Source organism: Podarcis bocagei (assembly GCF_964188305.1).
Source record: "Podarcis bocagei genome assembly, chromosome: 9".
In the NCBI taxonomy this organism is placed as follows: domain Eukaryota; kingdom Metazoa; phylum Chordata; class Lepidosauria; order Squamata; family Lacertidae; genus Podarcis; species Podarcis bocagei.
In genome coordinates, this window is record NC_138134.1 from 79448232 (window position 1) to 79474313 (window position 26082).

The 26082-nt window shown below is 49.0% G+C and overlaps 1 protein-coding gene across 7 annotated transcripts in view; it reads left to right on the top strand.

The window, feature by feature from the left end:
* DYSF (dysferlin) overlaps window positions 1-22129 on the top strand; it is a 201252-nt gene extending 179123 nt beyond the window's left edge. For all 7 annotated transcript variants that reach the window (XM_081206891.1, XM_081206893.1, XM_081206895.1 and 4 more), the window contains 5 exons: window positions 4026-4125; window positions 6484-6653; window positions 7928-8037; window positions 8963-9110; window positions 18439-22129. In XM_081206891.1, coding sequence (XP_081063017.1) covers window positions 4026-4125; window positions 6484-6653; window positions 7928-8037; window positions 8963-9110; window positions 18439-18477 — 567 coding nt within the window. In that variant the 3' untranslated portion in view covers window positions 18478-22129. The remainder of the gene's footprint in view (window positions 1-4025; window positions 4126-6483; window positions 6654-7927; window positions 8038-8962; window positions 9111-18438) is intronic.
* Window positions 22130-26082: the final 3953 nt, after the last annotated feature.

Sequence of the window (26082 nt, forward strand, 5' to 3'; positions counted from 1 at the left end):
TGCCTGCAACTCTCCCCAAGCAGCGGGAACGTTCCCGCTGCTTGCGGAGAGATCCGCGAAGCCTGCAGGCGCTGGGATCAGCGCGCGCAGGCTTCGGGATGCCGGCAACTCTCCCCAAGCAGCGGGAACGTTCCCGCTGCTTGCGGAGAGATCCGCGAAGCCTGCAGGCGCTGGGATCAGCGCGCGCAGGCTTCGGGATGCCGGCAACTCTCCCCAAGCAGCGGGAGAATTCCCGCTGCTTGGGGAGAGGTCCGCGAAGCCTGGAGAGCGAGAGGGGTCGGTGCGCACCTACCGCTCTCGCTCTCCAGGCTTCAGCGAAAGCCTGCATTCGTCCCATAAGACGCACCCACATTTCCCCTTCATTTTTGGAGGGGGAAAAGTGCGTCTTATAGGGCGAAAAATACGGTAAACGGCGTTTCCGTGCGCTGCTCTGATTCGCCAGAAGCGGCTTAGTCATGCTGGCCACATGACCCGGAAACTGTCTGCGGACAAATGTCAGCTCCCTCAGCCAATAAAGTGAGATGAGGTGAGTGAGGCTGAGAGACTTGCAGAGAAGTGTGACTAGCCCAAGGTCACCCAGCAGCTGCATGTGGAGGAGCAGGGAATCAAACCCAGTTCACCAGATTATGAATCCACCGCTCTTCACCACTACACCACACTGTAAACGACCCCTGGATGGTTAAATCCAGTCAAAGGCAACGATGGGGTTGCGGCGTTCATCTCGCTTTCAGGCTGAGGGAGCCGGCATTTGTCCACAGACAGCTTTCTGGGTCATGTGGCCAGCAGGACTAAACCGCTTCTGGCGCAACGGGACACTGTGACAGAAACCAGAGCGCACGGAAATGCCGTTTACCTTCCCGCCGCAGTCGTACTTATTTATCTACTTGCACTGGTGTGCTTTTGAACTGCTAGGTTGGCAGGAGCTGGGACAGAGCAATGGGAGCTCACCCCGTCATGGAGATTCGAACCTCTGACCTTCCGATCGGCAAGCCCAAGAGGCTCAGTGGTTTAGACCACAGCGCCACCCGCATCCCATAGATTTATATAATGTCATTATGATATGGGCAGTTTTGTTTCCCAGTTTCCCCTGCCATGAAATTTGCCTTTTTCTCACAGAGTGGGAGAACAGATATGTCCTTGAGTGATGAACAGGCATGGAGGCCTGGTGTCTGTGGTCTCTGGGATGGCGCACTTGTGTCAAATGCCCAGGTCTCATGAGGTGTCACCTGAGCTGCTTAGAAGCCTGTGTGTGTGATAGATAAGATAAAACTTTATTCTCATTAGCCAATGGCCATAGCAACATTAAAACATTACAGTATACGCAGAAAAGGAAGTTTGATATAAGAGCACAATTTAAAGTCCTGAATCAGCCGTCAGTTAGTGGCCCTTATTCTGATCGCCCCTGCTATGAACCTAGCAACCTTTGCTGTTATCTGCTCATTTTGATCTGATAGAAGAAAGGACATTGTGGCAGTGGCTGAGCGCCCTGGGATGGTTAGGACGAGTGGGGTGATGATCTCATTCCTCAGGTCTTTGTAGAGAGTACAAGACAGGAGGACGCGTGCCGCTGTTTCGGTGCTGCCATCTCCACAGGGGCAAAGACGTTTCTCAGGCAGGATCTTTTGGAATCGACCCTCAAGTACCACAGATGGCAAAACATCCAGTCTTGCAAGTGTAAAAGCACATCTTTATTTTGGGATAATAAGTTTGTGCAGATATGGGGCCAGAGAATCAAAATGGAGAAGTGGAAAATGGACATACCAGGGCAGAATTTCCTTATAGTGGCCAGGTTGTTCTGATGCTCCATATCTTTTAGACGTTGACCAATTAGACTGTTTGCTTTAGTAGGGCCCATAGTGAGTAACTGGGGTGGGGGTGTGGAGCAAATGAGCTCCCCCACCACCCAAGGGTGCTCCTGGCCCCAGCACATGAATGAACCCTTGGACTGAATCAGTGGCCAACATGGAATTCCAATCTGGATTTGCCAGACCAGCTCTGTTCCCCTGCTGGGCTCCACCATCTCTCCAGATCATCATTTCTCATTATTTTATTCCAAAGCATCAAGCCGGGCTTGTAAACCCCCTCCTCCCGAAATAAATGGAGCCAGGAAGCTCTCTCAGTGCGCACCTTGACTTTGGAGGTATTTGTAATTGTGCCTCGAAGCTGACACCTTGAGGTTAATCCTACGTGAGGCCGTTTCCCCCAGATGTTGCTCTGGAGGCCTCCTCTCGCCATTGTCTGAGGCGATGGGGCCCCCACTGGTCCTCTGGGGAGCTCATTATGAAGATGGATACTTTGTGTGCCTCCCTGGAATGTTCTCCCAGATGTTTGTTTTGAGCTGGTTTCATTCCGACCCCCACCAAAAAGAGAGATTTCGGTCCTCCCTGGCAGTGGAGTGGCTAGTTCTTCCACCCTGACCTCCTCGCAGGCTGCTGCCCAGATATCCATGCCCCGTAGCCTCGGGGGCCCGGTCCAATTTGGCAAGGTGTTCTGGAGACTGCCCAGCTGGTGCAAAAGCTCCAAAACCACCCCACTGGAGAAGGAACCGGTGTCCCGCAATGATCTGGTTGGGTTCCTCCTTCATGTTCGCTCTCTCCGGGACATCCCCGTGCCGATAGTACCAAGTCAAGCAGAGCACGTGGACCCCACTGACCCCACACTGCACAGAGTTAAACTATGGAACTCCCTCCCACAGGATTCAGGGTTGGCTTTCGGGAACATGAGACAAATTCATGGAGGGCTATCAAAGGTTACTGGCCAGGAACGCTCTGCTCTGCCTCCACAGCTGAAAGCAGCTTTCTGAATGCCAGTTGCGTGGAGTTCCCGCCCCCCCCATGAAATAAAGACACATGTTGCAATTATTAAGGTTAATGGGCTAAATAAGGCCACAACTTTATTGGTTACAGGTGATGGGCGGTATTGGCTTAGGCATTGGTCCTCACCGACTATATCCAACTTCAGCCTGTCCTCTAGAAGTCCGGGAAGTGTTAACCACCAGTAGGGGGAGTCTTGCTGATGCACATCAACTAGGAACTCCCCCGGGGTCACTGATAGGGGGCGTGCCTTAGGCCCTCACCTCCTTAGGCTTCAGACAGGGCCACGCCCCCAGAAATCCTTTATTGCCCCAATATGTGGTGCAGGTAATAATAATAATAATAATAATAATAATAATAATAATAATAATAATAATAATTTATTATTTATACCCCGCCCATCTGGCTGGGCCTCCCCAACCACTCTGGGCGGCTTCCATAAAAACCAAAAATACAATAAAATATCACACGTTAAAAACTTCCCTGAACAGGGCTGCCTTAAGATGTCTCCTGAATGTCAGGTAGTTGTTTATCGCTTTGACATCTGCTGGAAGGGCGTTCCACAGGGCGGGCGCCACTACCGAGAAGGCCCTCTGCCTGGTTCCCTGTAGCTTTGCTTCTCGCAATGAGGGAACCGCCAGAAGGCCCTCGGCGCTGGACCTCAGCGTCCGGGCAGAATGATGCTGGCGCTTCCTCCCCTCTTCCATCTACAGAGCAATACCAATGCCTAACCACCAATACCAAGGAAGTTGTGATGGTTTGCTACGAGGTAGGCGAAAACCAAGTGGCTGGTGCCAATTTGCCAAGTGGAAAAATTCCTACCAGGCCCCTCAACGGCAACCAACCAAGGTCCATAGGAAGATCAAGGAACAAAAACCTTATAGGGAGGGAGGGTCTGGATCCTTCCCTGGGACGATTTTGTGATAGATAAATAAATAAAGGTGATGGGGGAGGGGCGATTGATTCAGATGGGGGCTGATGCCCACCCATTTCCTGCTGTAATTCATGCTCAACTCCTAATGCAAGTTTCTTATAGTTCACCTCTTGATCCTTAAAAGTTCTGCCGCCATGTTTAAATGCTGGGATTCTTGATGTTGGTGGATACCAAACACTCAAACCTAGCCTTCAGTTTAGCTGATAAAATGAAAGAAACCAGAATATTCATCCTTCTAACGGAGCATTTCCTGTCTTCCCATGTCTGTATGAATGCAGGAGCATTTCTGGAGCCTGGACAAGACAGAGAACAAAGTTCGTCCGCAGCTGGTCCTTCAGATCTGGGATAACGACAAGTTCTCTTTTGATGACTACTTGGGTGAGTGGCAAGCGTCTCTTCCCCCTTTGGGCTGTCTTTGGACTCTTTGCCCTGCATTTCACTCTGCTGTCTTCGTCGCTTAACTTGTAGCATTTCCAAAAATTAGTTTTGGGATTGGCGGATGCACAGCCAGGCATAGTTTCCCTCTGGACTCTTTGACTGCGCATGCATTGAAAGGAAGCACAGGAAGGAAACTTGATGTGGCATCAGGATTTTTTCCTGTGCCAAGACATCGCCAGTGCAAAGAAGCAGCATTGCGCATGGAGGCCCATGCAAAAACCAAGAGGCACATTGAAAGCTGGAGCAAATCGGCGTGCTTTGAGCAGTTGGAATGAAGCCCAGAATTTAAATGCAGGAGAATTTCCCAGTCCTGTGTACAGGTGAACCACTGTGCATAGGTGACCTGCCACTGGTTGGCAGCCACAATATGGAACTGATCAAATTGGCAGCTGTCTGGCAGCTGTGACTTGTGCGGTAGCCCATAAAGCAGGCCCAGACAGTCTCCTTTTGAGAAATGGTTGAACTTATTTTCTGTTCTTCTCAACACTGGCGCATGACCAGCAAGGCTGAGTAGGTGTTCCTTACTCTTCCAAAGAAGAAAGACTTCTCTTCTGTTCACAAGTATTGCCTTCCAGTGGCATTGAGTGACCCCATAAGGTGGTACCTCGGAAGTCGAACGAATCCGTTCAACTTCCAAAACATTCGAAAACCAAGGCACGGCTTCTGATTGGCTGCAGGAAGCTCCTGCAGCCAATCGTAAGCCGCGTCGGACGTTCGGGTTCCAAAGAACATTTGCAAACTGGAACACTCACTTCCGGGTTTGCAGCGTTCGGGAGCCAAAACATTTGACTCCCAAGGCGTTCAGCTTCCAAGGTACGACTGTACAACCATTCAACATCGGCCTTGTAAATTGCCATTTCTCCAATCATCTGCCACCAGTGTGGATTCTTAGTAGACCACAAATTGCCATGAGTCCACAGTGTGATGCAGCATCAGCAACAACAACAACAACAACAACAACAATTAATAAATGCTAATGCTATTCTAGGCTGCATCCACAGAAGTTAGTGTCCAGATCAAGGAAAGTTATAGTCCCACTCTATCCTGTCTTGGTCAGACCACACATAGACTCATAGAATCATAGAGTTGGAAGAGACCACAAGGGCCATCGAGTCCAACCCCCTGCCAAGCAGGAAACACCATCAGAGCACTCCTGACATATGGTTGTCAAGCCTCTGCTTAAAGACCTCCAAAGTAGGAGACTCCACCACACTCCTTGGCAGCAAATTCCACTGTCAAACAGCTCTTACTGTCAGGAAGTTCTTCCTAATGTTTAGCTGGAATCTTCTTTCTTGTAGTTTGGATCCATTGCTCCGTGTCCGCTTCTCTGGAGCAGCAGAAAACAACCTTTCTCCCTCCTCTATGTGACATCCTTTTATATATTTGAACATGGCTATCATATCACCCCTTAACCTCCTCTTCTCCAGGCTAAACATGCCCAGCTCCCTTAGCCGTTCCTCACACCTGGAGTCCATTGTCCAATTCTAGGCAACACAATTTAAGATGCATATTGACAAGCTGGAACATGTGCAGAGGAGGGTGACCAATATGACTGTGGGTCTGGAAACCTAGCCTGATGAGGAATGGTTGAAGGATCTGGGTATGCTTAGCCTGGAAAAGAGGAGACTGAGAGGAGATCTGAGAGCCAACTTCAAATATCTCAAGGGCTGTCACATGGAAGATGCAACAAGCTTGTTTTCTGTTGCTCCAGACGCAAACCAATGGCTTCAAATGACAAGAAAAGAGATTCTAACTAAACTTCAGGAAGAACTTTCTGATGGTGAGAGCTGTCCAACTGTGGAACGGACTTCCTTGGAAGATGGTAAACTCTCCTCTCTTGGAGGTGTTTAAACAGACGTTAGGTGGCCACCGGTCAAGTCTTTTCTATCTGTGATTCCTGCATTGCAGGAATGACTCCTGGGGGTCCCTTCTAACTCTACAATTCTATCATTCCTTCCTGGTGACCAGAATGAAAGCATTTATGAAAGTCAGGTCTTTGTTCTCTGTTTTGGTCAAAAATAACTGACATCTATAACTGTGGGCAGCTGGGCTGTTAAAAATCCCTGCATGCTAGTAACTTCAGCAGACTGCTTTTCTGGTCAAGGGTGGCGATGGCGAAAGCAACCTGAGTTTCCATATTGTTCAGAACCGTTGGTGGATGTTGGCTTCCACACCAAGGCAGTTGCCCACAAATAACACCCCTGTTGCTGGCAAAAGCTTGCCTAACCTGAGTCCTCTGCAGCTATCCAGCCTGCTTCATTCACAGCGCTGGGCTCCTCCTTTCTTCCCGCCTTGTAGGTTCCATCCAGCTGGACCTCAACCACATGCTGAAGCCAGTCAAGACAGCCGAGAAGTGCACGGTGGACCTGCTTGACTCCACAGAGAGGGTGGTCTCGCTCTTCGAGCAGAAGACAGTGAAGGGCTGGTGGCCTTGCGTGGCAGAGGAGAACGGAGAAAAGACCATCGGAGTAGGTCCCTCTCTTCTCTTAAAAAGCATTTTTATTAAATTTTCCACTTCAACAATCCAATCCAATCACATTAAATATTCCAAATTATACATATCAAATAATCTGAATATTTTGCCAAATTATGAATTTTTAATAGGACTTCCCATGCTTCAAATTCGGAGTTCAACTTGAAGGTTCCTCTCTTCTCATTGCACAATGAAAGCCTTCTCTGGGCCGAGCAGGGGTGGCAGGATCTGGGCCACGACTGTGGGGTCTGAGCTTGTGGGAACAGGCCAGGAGACCGACCTTGGGATTGTGGCAGATCACTCAGTGAAAAGGTCTTCCTAGTGTACAGCTGTGAAAAAGGCAGATTCCATGTTTAGGGATCATTTGGAAAGGCCTTGAAATAAGCCTGCCAGTCTCAGATATGCAAATCATTATACAAATCTATGACGTGACCTTGTTTGGAATATACTGTGCAGTTCTAGAATTGATGGAGGTTCGGAAAAGTTCAAGGGGGTGGAGGAAAGGTTGCAGTTGCATATTTTTAGTTTAGAAAAAGTGGGAATGTGAATGAAGAAGATTTTACAAGTTGTAATGAAAGCAGATAGGAAAACTCTGAACGCTAAAACCAAACAGAGTCACTCGGGGAAGGTGAACGTTGGAAGTTTCAGGGCAGACAAAAGAAAATGCTTTTTCACACACACAGTGCATAGATAAATTGTGGAATTTGATGAATTAAGTTGTATTTCTATACTTCTTTTCATCCAAATGAATCCCAAAGCACCTTACAAACAAGAAATAACCATAACAGAACTGAGCGCTGCAAGTATGACGTAAATCATAGAAAACAATGAACAAATCGTCAGTAAAGGAATTGCAATCTGGAAGTCGCTACTAACAAAGTGGAAACTAAAAAGGAAGCTAAACACCACAGAGGTTTTCTGGGGTGGCCGTTCTGGGCCTTTACATCATCCTGAATCAGAAAACGTACCTAAATATTCTGGGGGAATTAGACTGCTTGGGCTACATCTAACTCAGTCCTACTCAGAGCAGAACCATTAAAATTAAGGAGCAGGAAATTAGTTCTGTCCATTCATATCAGTGGGTCTGTGCTGAGTAGGACTAATGTTGGATACAACCCTTTGCATATCCAGCCAGGGTTCCCTGCCCTGACTGGCCTTGGCGCTCCAGGGTCTTAGGCAGAGAAGGGTGTCTCCTCCACTTGGTCTCCTCAGATCAGTCTTGTGGTCTTTGCATCTCAGTCTTCAAAATTCCCCTTTTCTCCCATACAGGGAAAGTTGGAAATGACCCTGGAGATCATCAGTGAGCAAGAGCATGACGAGAGGCCGGCTGGCTTGGGCCGGGATGAGCCAAACATGAATCCCAAGCTGGAAGACCCAAAGTAAGAGTTCACAGTCGCCTTGGGGTAGACAAAGGGGCTCTGCGCCTGTGCTCTTTCAGTCCACGCTGAAGCAAACATTGGGAAGCGGGTTTGGGGAAAATGCCATGCCATGCAGCAGGGCACTCCTTGCATTGGTATTGCAGTCTGTTGTTTTATCCCACTGCAACAATCCTTCTATTGCATTGTCCCAACTCTTGCATGGCCCTCTCATGTGGCGGTATAGTTAGGGATACAGACCACAGGTTCTGGGTAGCTTCAGACTTTAGAATACCTCAGAAGACCTTAAGGTAAAGGTAAAGGTACCCCTGACCATTAGGTCCAGTCGCGGACAACTCTGGGGTTGCGCACTCATCTCGCTCTATAGGCCGAGGGAGCTGGTGTTTGTCCGCAGACAGCTTCCGGGTCATGTGGCCAGCATGACTAAGCCGCTTCTGGCGAACCAGAGCAGCGCATGGAAACGGCGTTTACCTTCCCGCCAGAGCGGTACCTATTTATCTACTTGCACTTGACGTGCTTTTGAAATGCTAGGTTGGCAGGAGCAGGGACCGAGCAACGGGAGCTCACCCCGTCGCGGGGATTCAAACCGCCGATCTTCTGATCGGCAAGTCCTAGGCTCTGTGGCTTAGACCACAGCGCCACCCACGTCCCATCAGAAGACCTTAGTGCAGAGTAATTTTACAGTGAAGGAGACAGGCGGAGATCTTCACCCTGGCCCTGCCCATGCCTGTCTCTGTGGGCTTCTGAAAAGCCTGTGGTTGCCTCGACCTTCCATCTCAACCCTGCCCTGTCTCACCTGCTGGGATTCCCCACATGAGCTCCAGGGAATGACTCTGCCCAACGGCACTGCCCTTCTGAAGGGTATCTGGCCCACCCTGGCACCGCTTCCAGGATTTCTGAGCCTAGCTGTGTCTCTCTGTGTCTGCAGGCGCCCAGAGACCTCCTTCCTGTGGTTTACCTCCCCCTACAAGACTCTGAAGTATATCCTGTGGAGGCGGTTCAAGTGGGTCTTCCTCGTCTTCCTCTTAATCTTCATTGTGCTGCTCTTCCTGGGGATCTTCATCTATGCCTTCCCGGTAAGAACCACAGGGAGTTGGTTAGATGGTGAAATGCACGCACACTCCATGTCCAAAGTCATAGAATCGTACAGGTAGAAGGGACACTGAGGGTCATCTAGTCCAACCCCCTGAAATGCAAGTATCTCAACCAAACGAGCATCTCTTTATAGCAGGGGTGAGAGACCCTTTTCAGCCTCCCATGAACACTGGGTCCACTTTTGCCCCGGTCTCCATTTCAAGGTGCTATTTCTCGGTAGGGAATCCTAGAATTTTAGGATTCGAAGGGACTCTGTTGGATCATAGGCGTCTCTAAGAGAAGCATACCAAGAAAGCAGTTTGCCTGGGAGCTCAACTCCTTCTCGGTGCTCAGTGTGGAGAGTCTCCTGGAAAGTATTCCCAGCTTGAATCGCTTAAAGATGGAGCAGGATGCTTTATGGAGAGTCACGCAGCCTGGGTTGCTCGTTCCTGGGGCTTGAAAGGAGATTTCTCTGCCCCCTCCTGAGGCCTAAATGTGGAGGAAGGGGCTGCCGCCTCATTAATCTGGACGGCAGAGTTTCCTCCCCCCCCCAGGCCAGTCCTAGCTACATTCCACCTGCCCAGCTTGCTACGGGGCAAAGTTCCTGAGTACCTCCGTTTTTAAGTGCCGGAATAATTCATTCGGTGCCGCGAAATGTCCTCCTGCACAAACCCTGATAAGAAAAACGACCCACTTGCCCTGGTCCCACACATAACAAATTCTGCGGCTGGGATATTAAAAACATACCTGCTTGGCCTGGAGAACGGAGGCCGAGGTGGCCAGGCAAATGAGGTGACAAATGTTCGGATCCTTTTGGGATGCCGGTTCCTTGCAGAGCTCAGCGCTCCCCGGCAACACGGCAGACTCCCCATGTTTTTATTCCCCTGTCACCCTGGACACATTAGCTGCCCAGGAATGCGGCCCTAACTCATTAGCTGCCGGGAGAAGCCCAGCCTCCCTTATCTGATGATCTTCCCAGATGAACCCAAAGCAGCCAGCGAAGGTGTTGTTGTTGGGGTGAGGCTGCTGGGCACCTATCCTGATGCCCTTTTCAGTGTGCATCCATTTCTGTGCACGATGGTATTGGGCAAGTTATGCATGGAATTGTAGAGTTGGGGGACCCCCAGGGTCATCCAGTCCAACCCCCTGCAAGGCAGGATTCATGTGCTGGCCTGGGGGTAACCCGTGAAACGCAGTCCAGGACCAGCCCAGAATCCAAAGGTTCTGCTAGGAGTCAGTCCGACAGGTCCAAGGCAGGACATGAGGCAGGAAACCAGGCAAGGACAGGTACAGGATCTGGCATATAGCAATGTTGCTCCTGCAACCTGGGGCGGGGTCCGACAGCCTTTTATGTTTGTCGGGGTAGCAGCCAGTCCTGATCCCCCAGTGACTCACCTCCCTGTTTTGCCCGAAGGTGAACACTCCTCCTGCGAGTACTCAGGTCTCTCCTTCTCTCAGACCTCAGTCTCTGCAGCTCGGGAGACGTTGGTTGGTAACTAGACCCAGAGGCCGCCTCAGCCTCCCCTGACCCAACCGGTAGTGGAGCAGCTGTAAGTGATGGCCCAGCTGGAGGCAACAAGGTAAAACAAGCAGGCCCCTGACTCAGCCCAGGTGGTGTTTGTTGCAGGGGAACCTGTGCAGACTGGGACTCTTCAGAATCAGGCCCCAGACTAGGTTCAGATGATGCCTGAGGCAAAGGATCCGGTGCGGACTAAGACTCCTCTGGTTCCGAGTTTAAGCCAGAGTCCCAGGCCTTCACAAATCGAAACTGAAACAGATGTCCATCCAACAGCTGCTTAGAAACCTCCAAGGAAGGAGAGTCAGTCTTCCAAGGGAGCATGTTCTGCTGGTGAGAAGATCTTACCCTTGGGAAACCCGTTCATTACTGCTTGGATCCTAGAAAATTGAAGGCGGGCACCCTGGCTTGTTTCCAATCCATGATGTCAGGGGTTCAGGAGCAGAGGCAAGGGCAAGGGAGGAAACAGAGAGCGAGGGGGAGGAGGCAGAAGAAAAGATGAGTGATGACGACGACCCGAGATCTCCGAGTCTTTCCAGTGAATCAGAAGATTCACAGAAAGGAGCACCAGTGGCCAGGGCAAGGGGGGAGTCTAGGGGGGCACCCCAGGAAGATAGAGCCAGAGGGGACTCAGAGGGGAGCAGTTGGAAATCGGGACCAGCGTCACCGCCAGAGAGCAGGGAAGAGGAAGGGCGCCAGGGATCAAGCGCTGGCAGCTCACAACAGGGGGGAGGGCACGAGTCAGGAGTGGCCACACCTCCATCGGGGAGCGAAGAAACGGTCAGACGGAAAGTGGAAGGTTGGGCGCGCGCGCCAAGTTCAAATGCACAGGAAAGTGACGCAGTAGGCAGCCCGGAAAGGGAGCCAGGTCCTAAAGCCCGGCGCAAGGAGACAGGAGGGTCCGGGGGGTCGGCGTCAGAAGAATCCCGGAAGGAAGAGACCCCGGGGGGCAGAGGGACCCAGAGGAGAACAGTCAGGCGGAAAAGGTGGAGCAGGGCTAGGATATTAAGTTGGTGCACAAGGGGCGGAGACTCAGACGGAGCTTTGCCGATCTAACCACTAGACGTAGAGTTGCACGCAGCAGCTTGAGAATGGAAACTGTAACTCAATAAAGACTTTTACTTAATGATCGCTGGCTAGCGTGATCCTCTGTGAGCTAGGATCTGGAAGCAGCTCTGACACATGCATATCCCATATCTTTTGGGCAAAACATGACAATGCCACAAATAAGAGCGTCAGAACAACAGAAGAGGCCTAGTGGGCCAGGCCGAAGAGGCCCATCTAGTCCACCCTCCTGTTCTCACAGTGTCCAGCCAGATGCCCATTATGGGGAACCCCTAATCAGGATCTGAGCAGAAGAGCAAGTCTTTCCTCCTGCTGCTCCCAGCAGCTCAGAAGCATGCCACCTTGGACAGTGTTGGTGGTGCAAGTCAGCCATCGTGGTGAGCAGCCATTGGTGACCTAATCCATTTCTATAGCCAACCAGTTGACTCATGGAGGTCCTTCGTGGCCTCACTGTGATGCTTGACAAAACCACAGGAAAATCTCCGCTTCGTTAATTGTCGACCCCACTCCCCTAGGGCTGCCATTTCGTCCATCGAAAATGGCATCTGGGAGGAAATTTTGGAAAGCGGCTAAAATGTCCAGGAAAACCCGGGCTTAAGACGTAAGAAGGCTGATCACTGAAGAATTGATGCTTTTGAATTCTGGTGCTGGAGGAGACTCTTGGGAGTCCCATGGACTGCAAGAAGATCAAACCTCTCCATTCTGAAGGAAATCAGCCCTGAGTGCTCACTGGAAGGACAGATCCTGAAGCTGAGGCTCCAAGACTTTGGCCACCTCATGAGAAGAGAAGACTCCCTGGAAAAGACCCTGATGTTGGGAAAGATGGAGGGCACAAGGAGAAGGGGGCGACAGAGGACAAGATGGTGGGACAGTGTTCTCGAAGCTAGCAGCATGAGTTTGACCAAACTGCGGGAGGCAGTGGAAGACTGGAGTGCCTGGCGTGCTCTGGTCCAGGGGGTCACAGAGAGTCGGACACGACTAAATGACTAAACAACAACAACAATGGCAGCCCATATCAGAAGTGTTGATTTTTTTGGGTGTTTTTCATTTAAAAAAATAGGTGAAAAACTTCTCTTTAGATAAGAAACCTCCACAACTTTTGTGTCTGTGTTTTCACTTTTTGAAATATGGAAACCCTACACTCCCCAGATCTTTTAAGAATATGGAACCAGATCCTCAGCATGTTTGCTCAGGTGTAAGGGCCGTAGCTTATTGACAGAACATCTGCCTCACCAGAAGAAGCTCTCAGGTTCCATCTCCGATGACCTTCGCCCATTAGGGCTGTGAGCGATGCTTGCTTGAAATCCTGGCATGGTGGCTACCAGTCTGTGCAGGCAGCACTGAGAAACATGGACTCGGTATAAGTCAGTGCCCTCTGAGACTTACGGCATAAGCCGAACCATGTCTACTCAGAAGTAGACCATATTGAATTCACCGGGGCTCACTCCCAGGTAAAATGGCTCAGGACTTCAGGCTTACTTTGGTGTCAATGTCTGCTGCCTGAGGTTGCATTTCATGGCAATTTGGATGGTGGAAGAAGCCCTTAAGTCTCTGGGATGAAGCAGAACAGAAATCGAGCTGGATTTGTGAAAATGAGGGGGCAGCCCGACTCGTATTTCTGAAAAGCAACTGAGGCATGTCATGGAATTTTTCTGCTTTCATTTATTTAGAATCGTTCCCCTGCTCCCCACCCGTCCCCTTCCCTCTCCCCATTTATTGAGGTTGCTGACTTGAATGTCTCGCCCTGGATCTGGGATCTCTTTCGCTGCTCTGTTACCCATTACTCTTTGGCAATAGTGCTAGCATTGGGGAAGGGCAGGGGGAGGAATTGGTGACGCTCCGAGGATCAGGGATGCCCCCAAACACGAAGAGGCCTGGCAAGGCCCCGAGAAGTGATTTCTTGCTTCATCTCAGAGTGGATGCAGATGGAAAATTGCACAACGGCCGGCTTTTAAAAATACTGCTCAGCTCATACATGGAAGATGGAGCGAGATCGCTTCCTGCGGCTCCACAGGGCTGGACCCAAACAGATAGATTCAAATTCTAGGAAAGGAGATTCCCACTCAACATCAGGAAGAACTTTCTGGTGGTGAGAGATGTTCAGCAGTGGGACAGACTCCCTTGGAAGGTCAACCTATCAGGGCTTCAATAATAATAATAATAATAATAATAATAATAATAATAATAATAATAATAATAATAATAATAATAATAATAATAATATTTATACCCCGCCCATCCGGCTGAGTTTCTTCAGCCACTCTGGGCGGCTCCCAACAGAATATTAAACAGGGCTGCCTTCAGATGTCTTCTAAAAGTCAGATAGTTGTTTATTTCCTTGACATCTGGTAAGAGGGTGTTCCACAGGGCAGGCGCCACTACCAAGAAGGCCCTCTGCCTGGTTCCCTGTAACTTCACTTCTTGCAGGGAGGGAACTGCCAGAAGGCCGCCAAAAGAGGGACCCCGGTGTCCTGGGCTGAATGATAGGGCCGTGGAGATGCTCCTTCAGGTAGCTGAGATTCTTGCATAGCCAGGAATTGGAGTATATGATCCTCGGGGTCCCTTCCAACTCTACAATTCTATGATCCTATGATTGCTGCCTTGCTGGAACAGGTAGGTGGGAGGCTATAATGTTCTTCCACGGCCACCTCTTTCCCACAAGGCAGACTTGCCCAGGGTAGCCCACCAGCCCTGCCCAGGGGCCGACAGGGGCCTTGAGAACCCCCCTTCTGATGCTCTCCTAGGACTGCGCACAAGTCCAAGGGGGAAGAGGTCCAGTGCTCATTGGGAGAGCATGTGCTGTTCATGTGAAAGGACCCAGGTTCCTTCCTTGATGGCAACACCATCCTGGGCTGGGAAAGACCCTGATCTCAAACTGAATAGCTCAGACATTAGAGCAGGAGACACCTAATCTCAGGGTTGTGGGTTCAAGCTCCCCATTGGGCAAAATATTCCTGCCTCGCAGGGGGTTGGACCAAATGACCTTCACGGCCCCTTCCAACTCTATGAGTCTGTGATTCTAAACCCCGGAGAACCATCCCCTCTTGGTGTGGAGCAGGGAGGCTAAAGGCCGCTAATTTACGGCTCTCTGGGTGTTCTTGCGCTCCCGGCTTCTGTCAGGCTCAGCCACAGAAAAACCCCCAAACCCAAACTGCAGAGTGAGATCCTGCGCATGATTCCCACATGGAGCGAACATGGGCACCGCCCACAAGGGGCGTCTCCTGCTACCACTTCCTACGATCTCTTTCTCCCCGTCTTGGGCGATGAAGCCTTTTTGGCTTCCGCCATCCCTCCAAGTTTGAAGAAGAAGTAGAAGAAGGGTTTGGATTTGATATCCCGCTTTATCACTACCCGAAGGAGTCTCAAAGCAGCTGACAATCTCCTTTCCCTTCCTCCCCCACAACAAACACTCTGTGAGGTGAGTGGGGCTGAGAGACGTCAGAGAAGTGTGACTAGCTCAGGTCACCCAGCAGCTGCATGTGGAGGAGCAGGGAATCGAACCCGGTTCACCAGATTACGAGTCCACCGCTCTTAACCACTACACCACACTGGCCTTTTCCACCCAGATGGGAGGGCCCCCTCCCCCTCCTGGCCTCGCAGACAAGCCCTAAAAATAACAGTCTCACTATTCTGGAGGAAGCCTCCCAAAAGACAAATGGTGGGAAATTAATTAGGAGGTTCTCATGTTCCGCCGAGGGAGCTTGCTAATGGTGCGTGATGATGTGCCTCGCTTTGGACTGGCTCGCTTTATGGGGCGGAGGGCGTTCCACCCCCACCCTGCCCCCCCAGTGGGAAGAGACCCTCATAAGTTGGTGCGAACGGCAGTTTATTACGCTGCCTGGGGTCACACTTCCCTGCCCCACCTCTTCCCAGTTGGCTCTGGTTCCTCTCGTTCTCCTTCCAACGTTGCTTTTTTAGGGTGGGGGCAACAGAACGGGCCAAGCGGTGGCTATCAGCCCGTCCCAATTAAATCCAGTTAAATCCAGCGGGTTTGGAAGGGAACTGCCTGCCTTCGCCGAGCCGTGTGTATGTGTGAATCGGAGCTGCTTTCCACCTCTTTCCAAGCAGCATAAACATGGATGTCAGCTTGGCTTTGCTACAGATTTAATAAGGGAAGCGTTCGGAATATTTATGTGACGGGCTCCGTGCTGGAAAGACGGCCGGCCACAGAGGGGAGAATAGTCCAGAGGTGGCCAGAGCTGGGGGTCAGGGTGGAGATGTGAGCACGTGCACCAGGGTCTTATTTATTGAAGACCATTCTCTGCAGCTTTCTTCAGCAGTTTGCAGACTTTTCCCCAAGCCACTGGGCCCTTGGTTCCATTCAGAGGCATCGGGGCGCGGGTGGCATTGTGGTCTAAACCACTGAGCATCTTGGGCTTGCCGATCCCCGTTGCTCGAGGGAGCCAGCGTACAGCTTCCGGGTCATGTGGCCAGCATGACTAAGCTGCTTCTGGCGAACCAGAGCAGCGCATGGAAACACCGTTTACCTTCCCGCCGGAGTGGTACCTATTTATCTACTTGCACTTTGACGTGCTTTCGAACTGCTAGGTGGGCAGGAGCAGGGACCGAGCAACGGGAGCTCACCCCGTCGCGGGGATTCGAACCGCCGACCTTCTGATCAGCAAGCCCTAGGCTCTGTGGTTTAACCCACAGCACCACCCTTGTCCCTTACTATTAATAAGTACTATTAAATCTGGGTGGATTCCAACATATATAAAAACACCAGCTATTAAAAACCTCCTGACACAGAGCTGCCTTCAGATTTCTTCTAAAAGTTGAGTCATTCTTCATCTCCTTGAAATCTGAAGGGAGGGCGTTCCACAGGGAGGGCGCCACTACCGAGAAGGCCCTTCCTCAACTCACCCCCTGGGTCCCTAAACTCATCCCCCTATCTTATCAAAAGCATGATTCCTAACGGAGGTTTGCACAACCCACTAAGGAAGACGGCGACACGAGAAAATTCGAAACGGTCACCATTCATTGCACGTTTATTCAAAACCGAATTAAAACTATTCAAGTTTGATTGATACAGCAGAATGGATGAACGTGACCTAGTGATAGCAGTTTTTCAAAGTCGGGTGGTCATTTATGCCTCTTGGCACCCCCCCCCGGTGATTCCCCACTTCCCTCCCCCCAAGGGGGGTCCTGCCTGCTTTGGTAGGGTTGCCACATTTATTTATTTTGGGGCCAAAGTTGTTGATCTTAAAAAACACACACTTCTGACATGGGTTGCCCTATGCCTGGGTCTTCCTGGACATTTTTGCTGATTTTCAGAAATTCCACCTAGACGTTATTTCCAGCAGATGAATCCCAGCTACATCCGGGAAATTCTGGACTTATGGCAGCCCTGTGCTTTGGGAACTGCCTGCTTAATTTTTTCCCCCATTTCTAAGCGGCAGACATAAAAAAGAAAAGAAATCAGCACAAAAGAGGACCAGAAGTCCCTAAGAGTTGATCAGAAAGCCAAACGCTCCCTTTTTCTAGGTTATGACCTGTTTCGTTCTCCCCTGTCCTTGCTGGTCTTTTTTTGTTTTCCAAAAATTGTATTAGTTTTCCAAATTTATAAGAAACAAATAAGAAAACATTGTCCTTGCTGGTCTTGCCTGGACCTGGATGCTGCCGGACTCTCCTGCCCGCTCCATCCTCTGGCAAAGGCCTCTCTCGGTGGCAGAGATTGTTAGGAGGGCAAAAGAAGGAGCTGCTCTCGCCTGCTGGGAAAAGTTATCGGCCGTTTGGAAGACTTTAACTGGCGCTCAGAATCTGTTTATGGACCAGGGTGTTTTCTTCTTCTTCTAACATATGGAAGAGATGAAGCAAAACTGTTCCTGGAAATGAATATATCAGAAGTATTCTCTGCCAGGCCAGTAATGTTAATTTTTTATATATATAAAAAGAAATCTGTGCTATTAGGTATTTCCACATGGGTTAATTCTTCAGGAACACTTGTTGTTTTCTGCAAATTTGCTCTTGTTTTGGGGAGGGGAAAGAGCCACTTTTGAGGAAGGAGAGTATATATTTAAAGAAGATAAATATATGAGTATGTTAAGTAATAATAATAATAATAATAATAATAATAATAATAATAATAATCTATTCTTTATACCCTGCCCATCTTGCTGGGTGTCCACAGCCACTCTGGGCGGCTTCCGACAAAAGATTAAAAATACATTAAAACATCAGTGATTAAAAACTTCCCTAAACAGTTAATTTGGATATGCAGAAGATATTAAAAATAAATTTACGGAACCACAGAAAGAGGGGGAAGGAAGTCAAGTTTTAAAATGTCAGAATGATTGTAAAATCAGTGAAATTTATATATCTGAAAAGTACAAATACCATATTTTTTGCTCCATAAGACGCACTTGACCATAAGACGCACTTAGTTTTTAGAGGGGGAATGCAAGAAAAAAATATTCAGTATGCATCCCAGGCTCTGCTCAGCGCTCCATTTGACGAGCCACTTGGAGCGTGTGTGCGGCGCTTGCAGGCTTTTCCCCGAGGAGGGAGAAGGGGCAGAAGCTAGAACAGCAAGAGGGAGCGCTGCGCAGAGATCCCTCTTGCTGTTCTGGCTTCTGGGATAGCTGCGCAGCCTGCATTCTCTCCATAAGACTCACACACATTTCCCCTTACTTTTTAGGAGGGAAAAAGTGCGTCTTATAGAGCGAAAAATGGGGTAATTAAAATAAAATAAAATAAAATAATTGCCCAGAGCGACCTTTCCTCACCTGCTTGCCTTTGTCTCCCTGCAGAACTATGCTGCCATGAAGCTGGTGAAGCCCTTCAGCTGAACGTGGGCCAGGGAGGAGAAAGAGCTGCTGGGAAGGAGCTGGAGGACCCGCTGAGATCCCCGGACGATGGCGCCTTTCCAAAGTCACAACCTCTGCCACACTGTGCAAAGGGGGAAAGGAATTGGTGGCGCCTCCTGGCCGAAACTGCACTCTTTTAGACACACACACACACACACACACACACACACACACACACACCCCCTCCCTCCCTCCTTTTCCAAGCCTGCGACTGCTGCTCAGGTGACTGAACTGGTATACCAAAGCTGGCCTTTCCCCAACCCTCTCCAGGCTTGTTTTCTGTACAGTGGTACCTCTGGTTATGAACGGGATCCGTTCCGGAGGCCCATTCGCAACATGAAAAGAACGCAACCCGCAGCGGCGCGTCTGCGCACACGCGGGTCGCGATTTGCTGCTTCTGGTCATGCGTATGATGTCGTTTTGTGCATCTGCGCATGCGCGAGCAGCAAAACCCGGAAGTAACCTGTTCTGGTACTTCCGGGTCGCCGCAGGACGTAACCTGAAAGAACATAACATGAAGCGGATGTAACATGAGGTATGACTGTATAGAGAAGCTGAAAGAGTTTCCTTGAGACTTCCCTTGGACACCGGGACAAGAAAATGGTCGCTTCTTGCCCAACGGTAGCTGTCCCAGGAGGAGAGCTGGATCCTCGCATGAGACTTCCTCTTCCGGCATCGTCAAGGTGCACGAAGCCTCTTGGAAACGGAAAAGCATGGTCCAGTGGGTTTTTAGGATCTGGACCCCGGAATCCTCCACACCTCATAATCCAGATACTCCCCAGCGTTCTTGCTTACCAGGAGCAGGTCCTGTTTCACAATCCCTCCCCCTGAAAAAAACTACGTTGGTTTGGTCGATTTCCGGGATGCCTTATGCAAATATTCGTGTGAGCTTCTTCTTCAAGTCTCAGCCCCTTTCTCCACTCTCCAGGATCTCTAGGGCTGAAATCTCTGGGGCACCCACCTCTTGTGCCTGGGTCAATGCAAGGACTTGAACAGAGGGCCACCATTTCATACACTGTGACACTTAAAGTATATTTTGCACTGTTGGCTAAAGATTGGAGGGCGGTGACATTTTTCTTTGGAACAGATACCCTATTAGTTAAAAAATCTGTTTGTAAAAAAGGCTTGGAAAGAATGAATAATCAGAGCAGATGGAGAAGATCCATGGGTAATGAGAATTGGGGTGTGTATTATTTTACCTGTGAACTGTTTGACAGCACCCAAAATCCTGTGCTCCTAACCAGGGATTCAATTTTGTTTTAATTTTAATGAGAAACTATCCAATGCACACTTTCTGATCTGCAAATTGAAGCACACCTATTCTTTGAAATTCGAACTTCTCTGAGTTTTGCCGGTCAATTCCCCAGCCAAATTGTGTGTACAAAATGCCATATATTAGGAAGTGTGCATTAAAAATGCAGACAATGGTGAAACTGGCATACAAAAATGCATTATACTGGAGAAAATTGCTTTGCAAAAATGTGTATATTAGTCAGAATTGCATACAAAAATGTGTACATTAGGAGGAAGTAAAATGCCCATGAGTATTTTTTTAAGAAATAGCAAATTGTTGCCAAAATGTGGAGAACTGAATTTAAGATCAGAAAAAAGAGGAAACCATAGAAACCGAAGCAGACAGATTTGTCTATCCCGCGTCTAACTAATTCCACAGTTGTCATAGGCAATCAAATTGTTCAAATTCTGATAAGATAAATCAGACCGTTACAGAATTCAGGGAGCAGAAATAAATTTGGAGGACCATCTGGGTGGATGTTCTCCTGTTGCAGCTTCATTCCATGTTCTTGTACCAACCCCATGCACTTCTGCAGGGCTTGAGCAGGAGAACTTCTCACTGGATGGTGCTCTTGAGAAGCAGGTGATCAGGGTTAAAATTCACCAAGTTTAGACTGACTTCCAAACATTTCAAAAATAAGTACAGTACTGGGCAATTTATTTTAGACGGTATTTGCAAAGACCTTGCGACGGGGCTGAAGACAGAGGCTGCTCCCCCCCCCTTTAATGCAAAGTTGTCAAGTTTCAAAATGTGAAGAGGTTGAAAACGTTGCCAGGTTTCACACTGGTGAGAAATGCTTTTTTCAGATCTGCCCTCTGGCAGCTGGACCTGCCACAGCTGTTGACTGATGGCAGGCTGGACTAAGTTATTATTGGGCTGCAAAGGAGAACTCTCTCTCTCTCTCTCTCTCTCTCTCTCTCTCTCTCTCTCTCTCACACACACACACACACACACAATTCTTTTTATTTTTATTTTTTCTAGCAACTCCTGACACGCTTCCAATCTGCCTCTGCCCGTTTTCCAGTCCAAAGCCTGGACCTCCCATCAACCGACCTACTTTGGCCAGCCTAATGTGGCTGTTCCCTCATTAGCAAATCTGCAAAAAATAGAATGGCAGATTTTCATTGCTTTGCCAAGCAAGCCTTTGCCTGTCTGCTCAGAAGCAAACCCCTCTGAATCCCACCGGACTTACTCTGAGAAAAGTGTGCTTAGGATCACAGCCATAACCATGTAAATTAACGGAGAACCTTTTGGTCAACTGGGCTGCCAATTTCAAGACAAGCTGTGATTGTTTTTTTCTCTCATGCAAGTGTTTTCTGAATGCTGTGCCTTCTCTGGGGGCTGGAAGTTTGCTTCCCTGCCCTCCAGAACAATTGTTTTTACTTCTTATGCAAATATGTGTAGATTTAATCAGTGCTTTCACCTCTTAGCAACTGAGCAATTTAAGTGGCTTACAAATTATTTCACTGGTTGGCAGCCAGGGATGGGGCAGAAATGCAATCAGGTTCATGTTTAAAAGCGAACCTACCAAATTCTCACTTTCTGAAACAAGAAGGGAATCGAAATGCCGTCATCCGTCGAAATTCGCTCTTTTCTGAATTTTGCAATGCAGTTCTCCAGTCTCAGACGAGGCAACTAAAAATGTGTATGTTTGTGAAAGTAATATGAAAAGATTCATTATGTAAGGGGGGGATTGCTTTGCAGGAATGTTTGTGTTAGGCAAAATTGCCCCCCCCAAAAAAAAATTGAGATTCTTAGAAGAAATTTACGCTAAAATATTGACGGATGTTCATGAGGACTTGGAACTTCAGAGTGGAAAAATGAGGAGCCAAGAGAAATTTGCCCATCCCTAGCAATGGTCCCACCAAATGACAGCCCTTCAGCAGTTGGGGGAATGCTTCTGCTGACAGTGGCCTACATGAGTCCTCTTGGACAACCAACCCATGCAGAGGCGTTTAGACTCTGATTTTGCATAACCTCAACAGACCCCTGCGACCCACCCCTTGCTTGCTCAAAGGGTTTATTCTGTTTCCTGGCCTGGGTGCTGAGGCCCAAAAGGCAGGCTAGGCTTCCTGTCCCATCCAGAGGGAGCAAGCCCCAATCCGTTTTGCATTTTATTTTATTATTTTTATGCAATATTATGGAGCACCTTCTGCAGGCCTGATCTTTGCTGCAGCTGAGACAAACCAGAAGCCACATATAAAACTGCTTCAGAGCCGCTCCAGAGCTCAGGGCTCTTTGAAAGGGAGGTGGCTGGGAGTTTTCTGTATCACCTGTATTTGCCTTGGAAGCAATATCGCAATTGCATTGCGGTTACCAGTGAAATCCTATTAAACCTCCCGCATGCCTCTGGTGTTTTATTTTCCAGAACATGAAGCTCAGGGGTGTGGGAGTGGGGTGGGGTGTTTATAGCTCTCCCATCTCCCCCCAACCCAACCCCCCAAAACACGTGGAGAGCCATTGCATCTGATGCCACTTAGCAGGGAATCAAATGGAGGTGTGTCGCCATCTTGTTTATCTCCATTGCACTGGGTGAAGAAGGTGAGATGGCTCAGGATTCTTTGCTTTCAACTGCCAGCAGCTCTCCTGGTAGGTTCCCCGCACATTTTGCAAGAGTAACTGTGGAACAGCAGGTCCTCTGCGTGCAAAAAATAAAACAAAGCCCAAATCCAGTCCTTCTGGATTAGACTAAGGTGGGTCCACCAAGTCTTGGGTTTAAGCAAAGTGAAGCAGATGCCAAGTTGCCAAGCAAGGCGTGGCAGGGATGGTCCTTCCAGGCTGCTTTGTCCCTGGTTGGCATCTGGTACCCAGAGGCACTGCTCAAGTTGTAAGGGGGTGAGCAATGTCTAGGCAACATGATGACCATGTACATAAGCAATGGACAATCTTTTATAGAATTCCTTCAAACCGTAACAAGTACAATATGAAATCTTTAATCTCAAAGTCTCTGGAAATCTTTAAATGAAGTGAGGTACCAGATGAAAGACAATAAAATTATTTGTAAAGTGATATGTGCATGCAGGTCATCATCTGTAAAAAAATATTTTCAGTTGATGAAGCAATTCTCGATCCTCCCACCACACTGACGAAGAATTCTAGGAAACAGTAGTCAATATCCGGAATCACTGTTCAGTGTTGGACATCATATTTGCTGAATACACAAAGCTTCACAGCTTGTCTTTCATCATACAAAGTCCAGTTGCAGGGCTTTTCTTATGTGCTCAGAAGAGTAAGTGGGAACAGTGATTCAGCAGGGATAGTAGTATTGGAAAAGTGGGGTATAAATCTGTATCATAAATAAGTGGGAATCAGCCAAGAGGTAGGTCTGTGTCATCGTTCCCACCCACCATCTCCACTTCTGGGAATTATTCAGAGCTTTGTGGAAATCCTATTTTGGCTATCCTGGCTCCTAGCAATTAAGAGACCCACCCTCCTCCCTTGATGGCCGCCGAAGCCATTTTCGTGGCAACCACTGCATGATGTGACGGAGGACTCCCTTTTGTCTCTTCTGGAGAGTCTTCTGAGATAGACCTTCCACAGTCACTGTCGTTACAGTAAGAGCTGATTGACTGTGGAATGGTCTCCCTTGGGAAAATGGTGGACTCTCCTTCCGTGGAGGTTTTTAAGCAGAGGTTAGATGTCCATCTGCCAAGCTTGATTCCTGCATTGCAGGGGACTGGACTGGATGATCCTTGTGGTCCCTCCCAACTCTCCAGCTCTATGAGCTCTCCTTATTAGTGCACCTGCGAGTTGCTGTTAGGAGGTAAAAAAGACTCTCCACCTGCTTTCTCCACCCGTTGCATCATTTTGCAAACCCAAGCTTGTGCTCTCTCTTGCTCTCTCCCCAGTGGGAGAGGAAGGGAGGCAGGTAATCCTCTGGCAAGGTCGGTCTCCAAGAAGGCAGCCACGTTGCTGCACACTTCTTGACTTTATGTTGGAATCATTTCAGACCCGCCGTGGAAGTGTGCCCCCGCCACCACCGCCAGGGAGATCTCCTGCCAGGAACCCTCTGACGGCCTCCCACACCATCTTCCCGGCTGCTTTCCCATACCTCTCCCATCACGTAATCGCCACGGGCCCGTCTGAGCCGAGCTTTGCTCGTAATGCTTTTTGCAGGATGCCCCTTGAAAAGATCAACCCACGAGATGGTTGGATTTCCCCCATCAGGCTGGTTCTGTCCCAAAAATTCCGGATGGGCTGCAACCGAGACAAGAACATACCAGAATGAAAAGTCATTTCAAAACAAACCAGCCTCCTTCCTTGGAGGTTTCTAAGCAGCGGTAGGTTGGCCGGCCGTCTGTTGAGGATTCTTTAGCTGGGATTCTGGCATTGTAGGGGGTTGACTAGATGGCCCTTGAGGTCTCTTCTGATTGTGCAATTCTATGATCGTATCAACCTAAAGACCATGAGCCTACTGAGTGGCAGAGAGTGGGAACAGTCCTCTCAGGGGGTAGGAGGAGATGAGACGGTTATAGGAGCCGAGAGAAGGAGAGATGAAAACAAGAAAGTTGAGGATGAGGGGAGAGAAGCCATCTATGTAGCATTTGGGGCCTTCCCCACAAGGAGTTTAGTGCGCATGGGATCTCTATGCTTTGTTCACGCATTTTATATGGGGCCTCCACACCCAATCATTATCCTCCTGTATTTTCTGGGTGGTTCCTCCATCTTCTCCCAAGCTATAGACTGACTTTTCCAAAAGAATAAAATAGTAAGGCAATCTCTGGACAAGGGTCACCTGCACACTCTAGTTCATTCCTTGGTAACTTCAAGGCTGGATTACTGCAATGCACTCCATGTGGGGCTGCCCTTGGGTCTGGTCTGGAGGTTTCAGCTAGTGCAGGATGTTGTGGCTAGACTGGCGATGGAAACAGATGACCGCCAACACTTGACCCCAGTGTTAAAAGACCCGCCCTGCCTTCCTGTCTCCTACCAAGCCAGGTTCAAGGCTCATGGACGGGTGTACAAAACCCTGAATATCTTAGGGCCTTGCTCCTGACACTCCAAGTCCCTATTAGCCTGAAGTGTGGCATCTGTGTTGTAGAATTTCCAACTCTATGGAACTTCCTTCTATGACTAGACAACAACAGCAACAATGCAGCGAGTGCCTTGATTGCAGAAAGTGGGGAGGAATTAAAGAACCTTTTAATGAGGGTGAAAGAGGAGAGCGCAAAATATGGTCTGAAGCTCAACATCAAAAAAAACGAAGATCATGGCCACTGGTCACATCACCTCCTGGCAAATAGAAGGGGAAGAAATGGAGGCAGTGAGAGATTTTACTTTCTTGGGTTCCATGATCACTGCAGATGGTGACAGCAGTCACGAAATTAAAAGACGCCTGATTATTGGGAGGAAAGCAATGACAAACCTAGACAGCATCTTAAAAAGCAGACACATCACCTTGCCGACAAAGGTCCGTATAATTAAAGCTATGGTTTTCCCAGTAGTGATGTATGGAAGTGAGAGCTGGACCATAAAGAAGGCTGATCACCGAAGAATTGATGCTTTTGAATTCTGGTCTGGAGGAGACTCTTGAGAGTCCCATGGACTGCAAGAAGATCCAACCTCTCCATTCTGAAGGAAGATAGGTAGCCGTGTTGGTCTGCCATAGTCAAAATAAAAAAATTCCTTCCAGTAGCACCTTAAAGACCAACTAAGTTAGTTCTTGGTATGAGCTTCTGTGTATCTGAAGAAGTGTGCATGCACACGAAAGCTCATACCAAGAACTAACTTAGTTGGTCTTTAAGGTGCTACTGGAAGGAATTTTTTTATTCTGAAGGAAATCAGCCCCGAGTGCTCACTGGAAGGACAGATCCTGAAGCTGAGGCTCCAAGACTTTGGCCACCTCATGAGAAGAGAAGGCTCCCTGGGAAAGACTCTGATGTTGGGATAGATGGAGGGCACAAGGAGAAGGGGATGATGGAGGATGAGACACGACAAAATGACTAAACAACACGACAAAATGACTAAACAACACGACAAAATGACTAAACAACAACAACAACAATGCAGTGAGTGGGTGAGGGGAGATACCAAATGAGAAGGACACACAGGGGGAGGTTTACTTATTTATTTTGTGATGGCAGCAGACGTTGCTGAGATTTGCATCCCCCTCCCTTGCGCTTTCGTTCCTGCCTGGTCTGTCTGCACATCTGCACATGCGAGCACATAAGCACACTAGGAAAAGGCCTACGAAGTGCCACCGAGGCCCGGAGCGCTGTCTCTCGTGCACGCATAAAAGTTAATTGCAGAATGTTCCACTGCTTAGCGAAGTTTGTGATGCTTGTTTTCATATT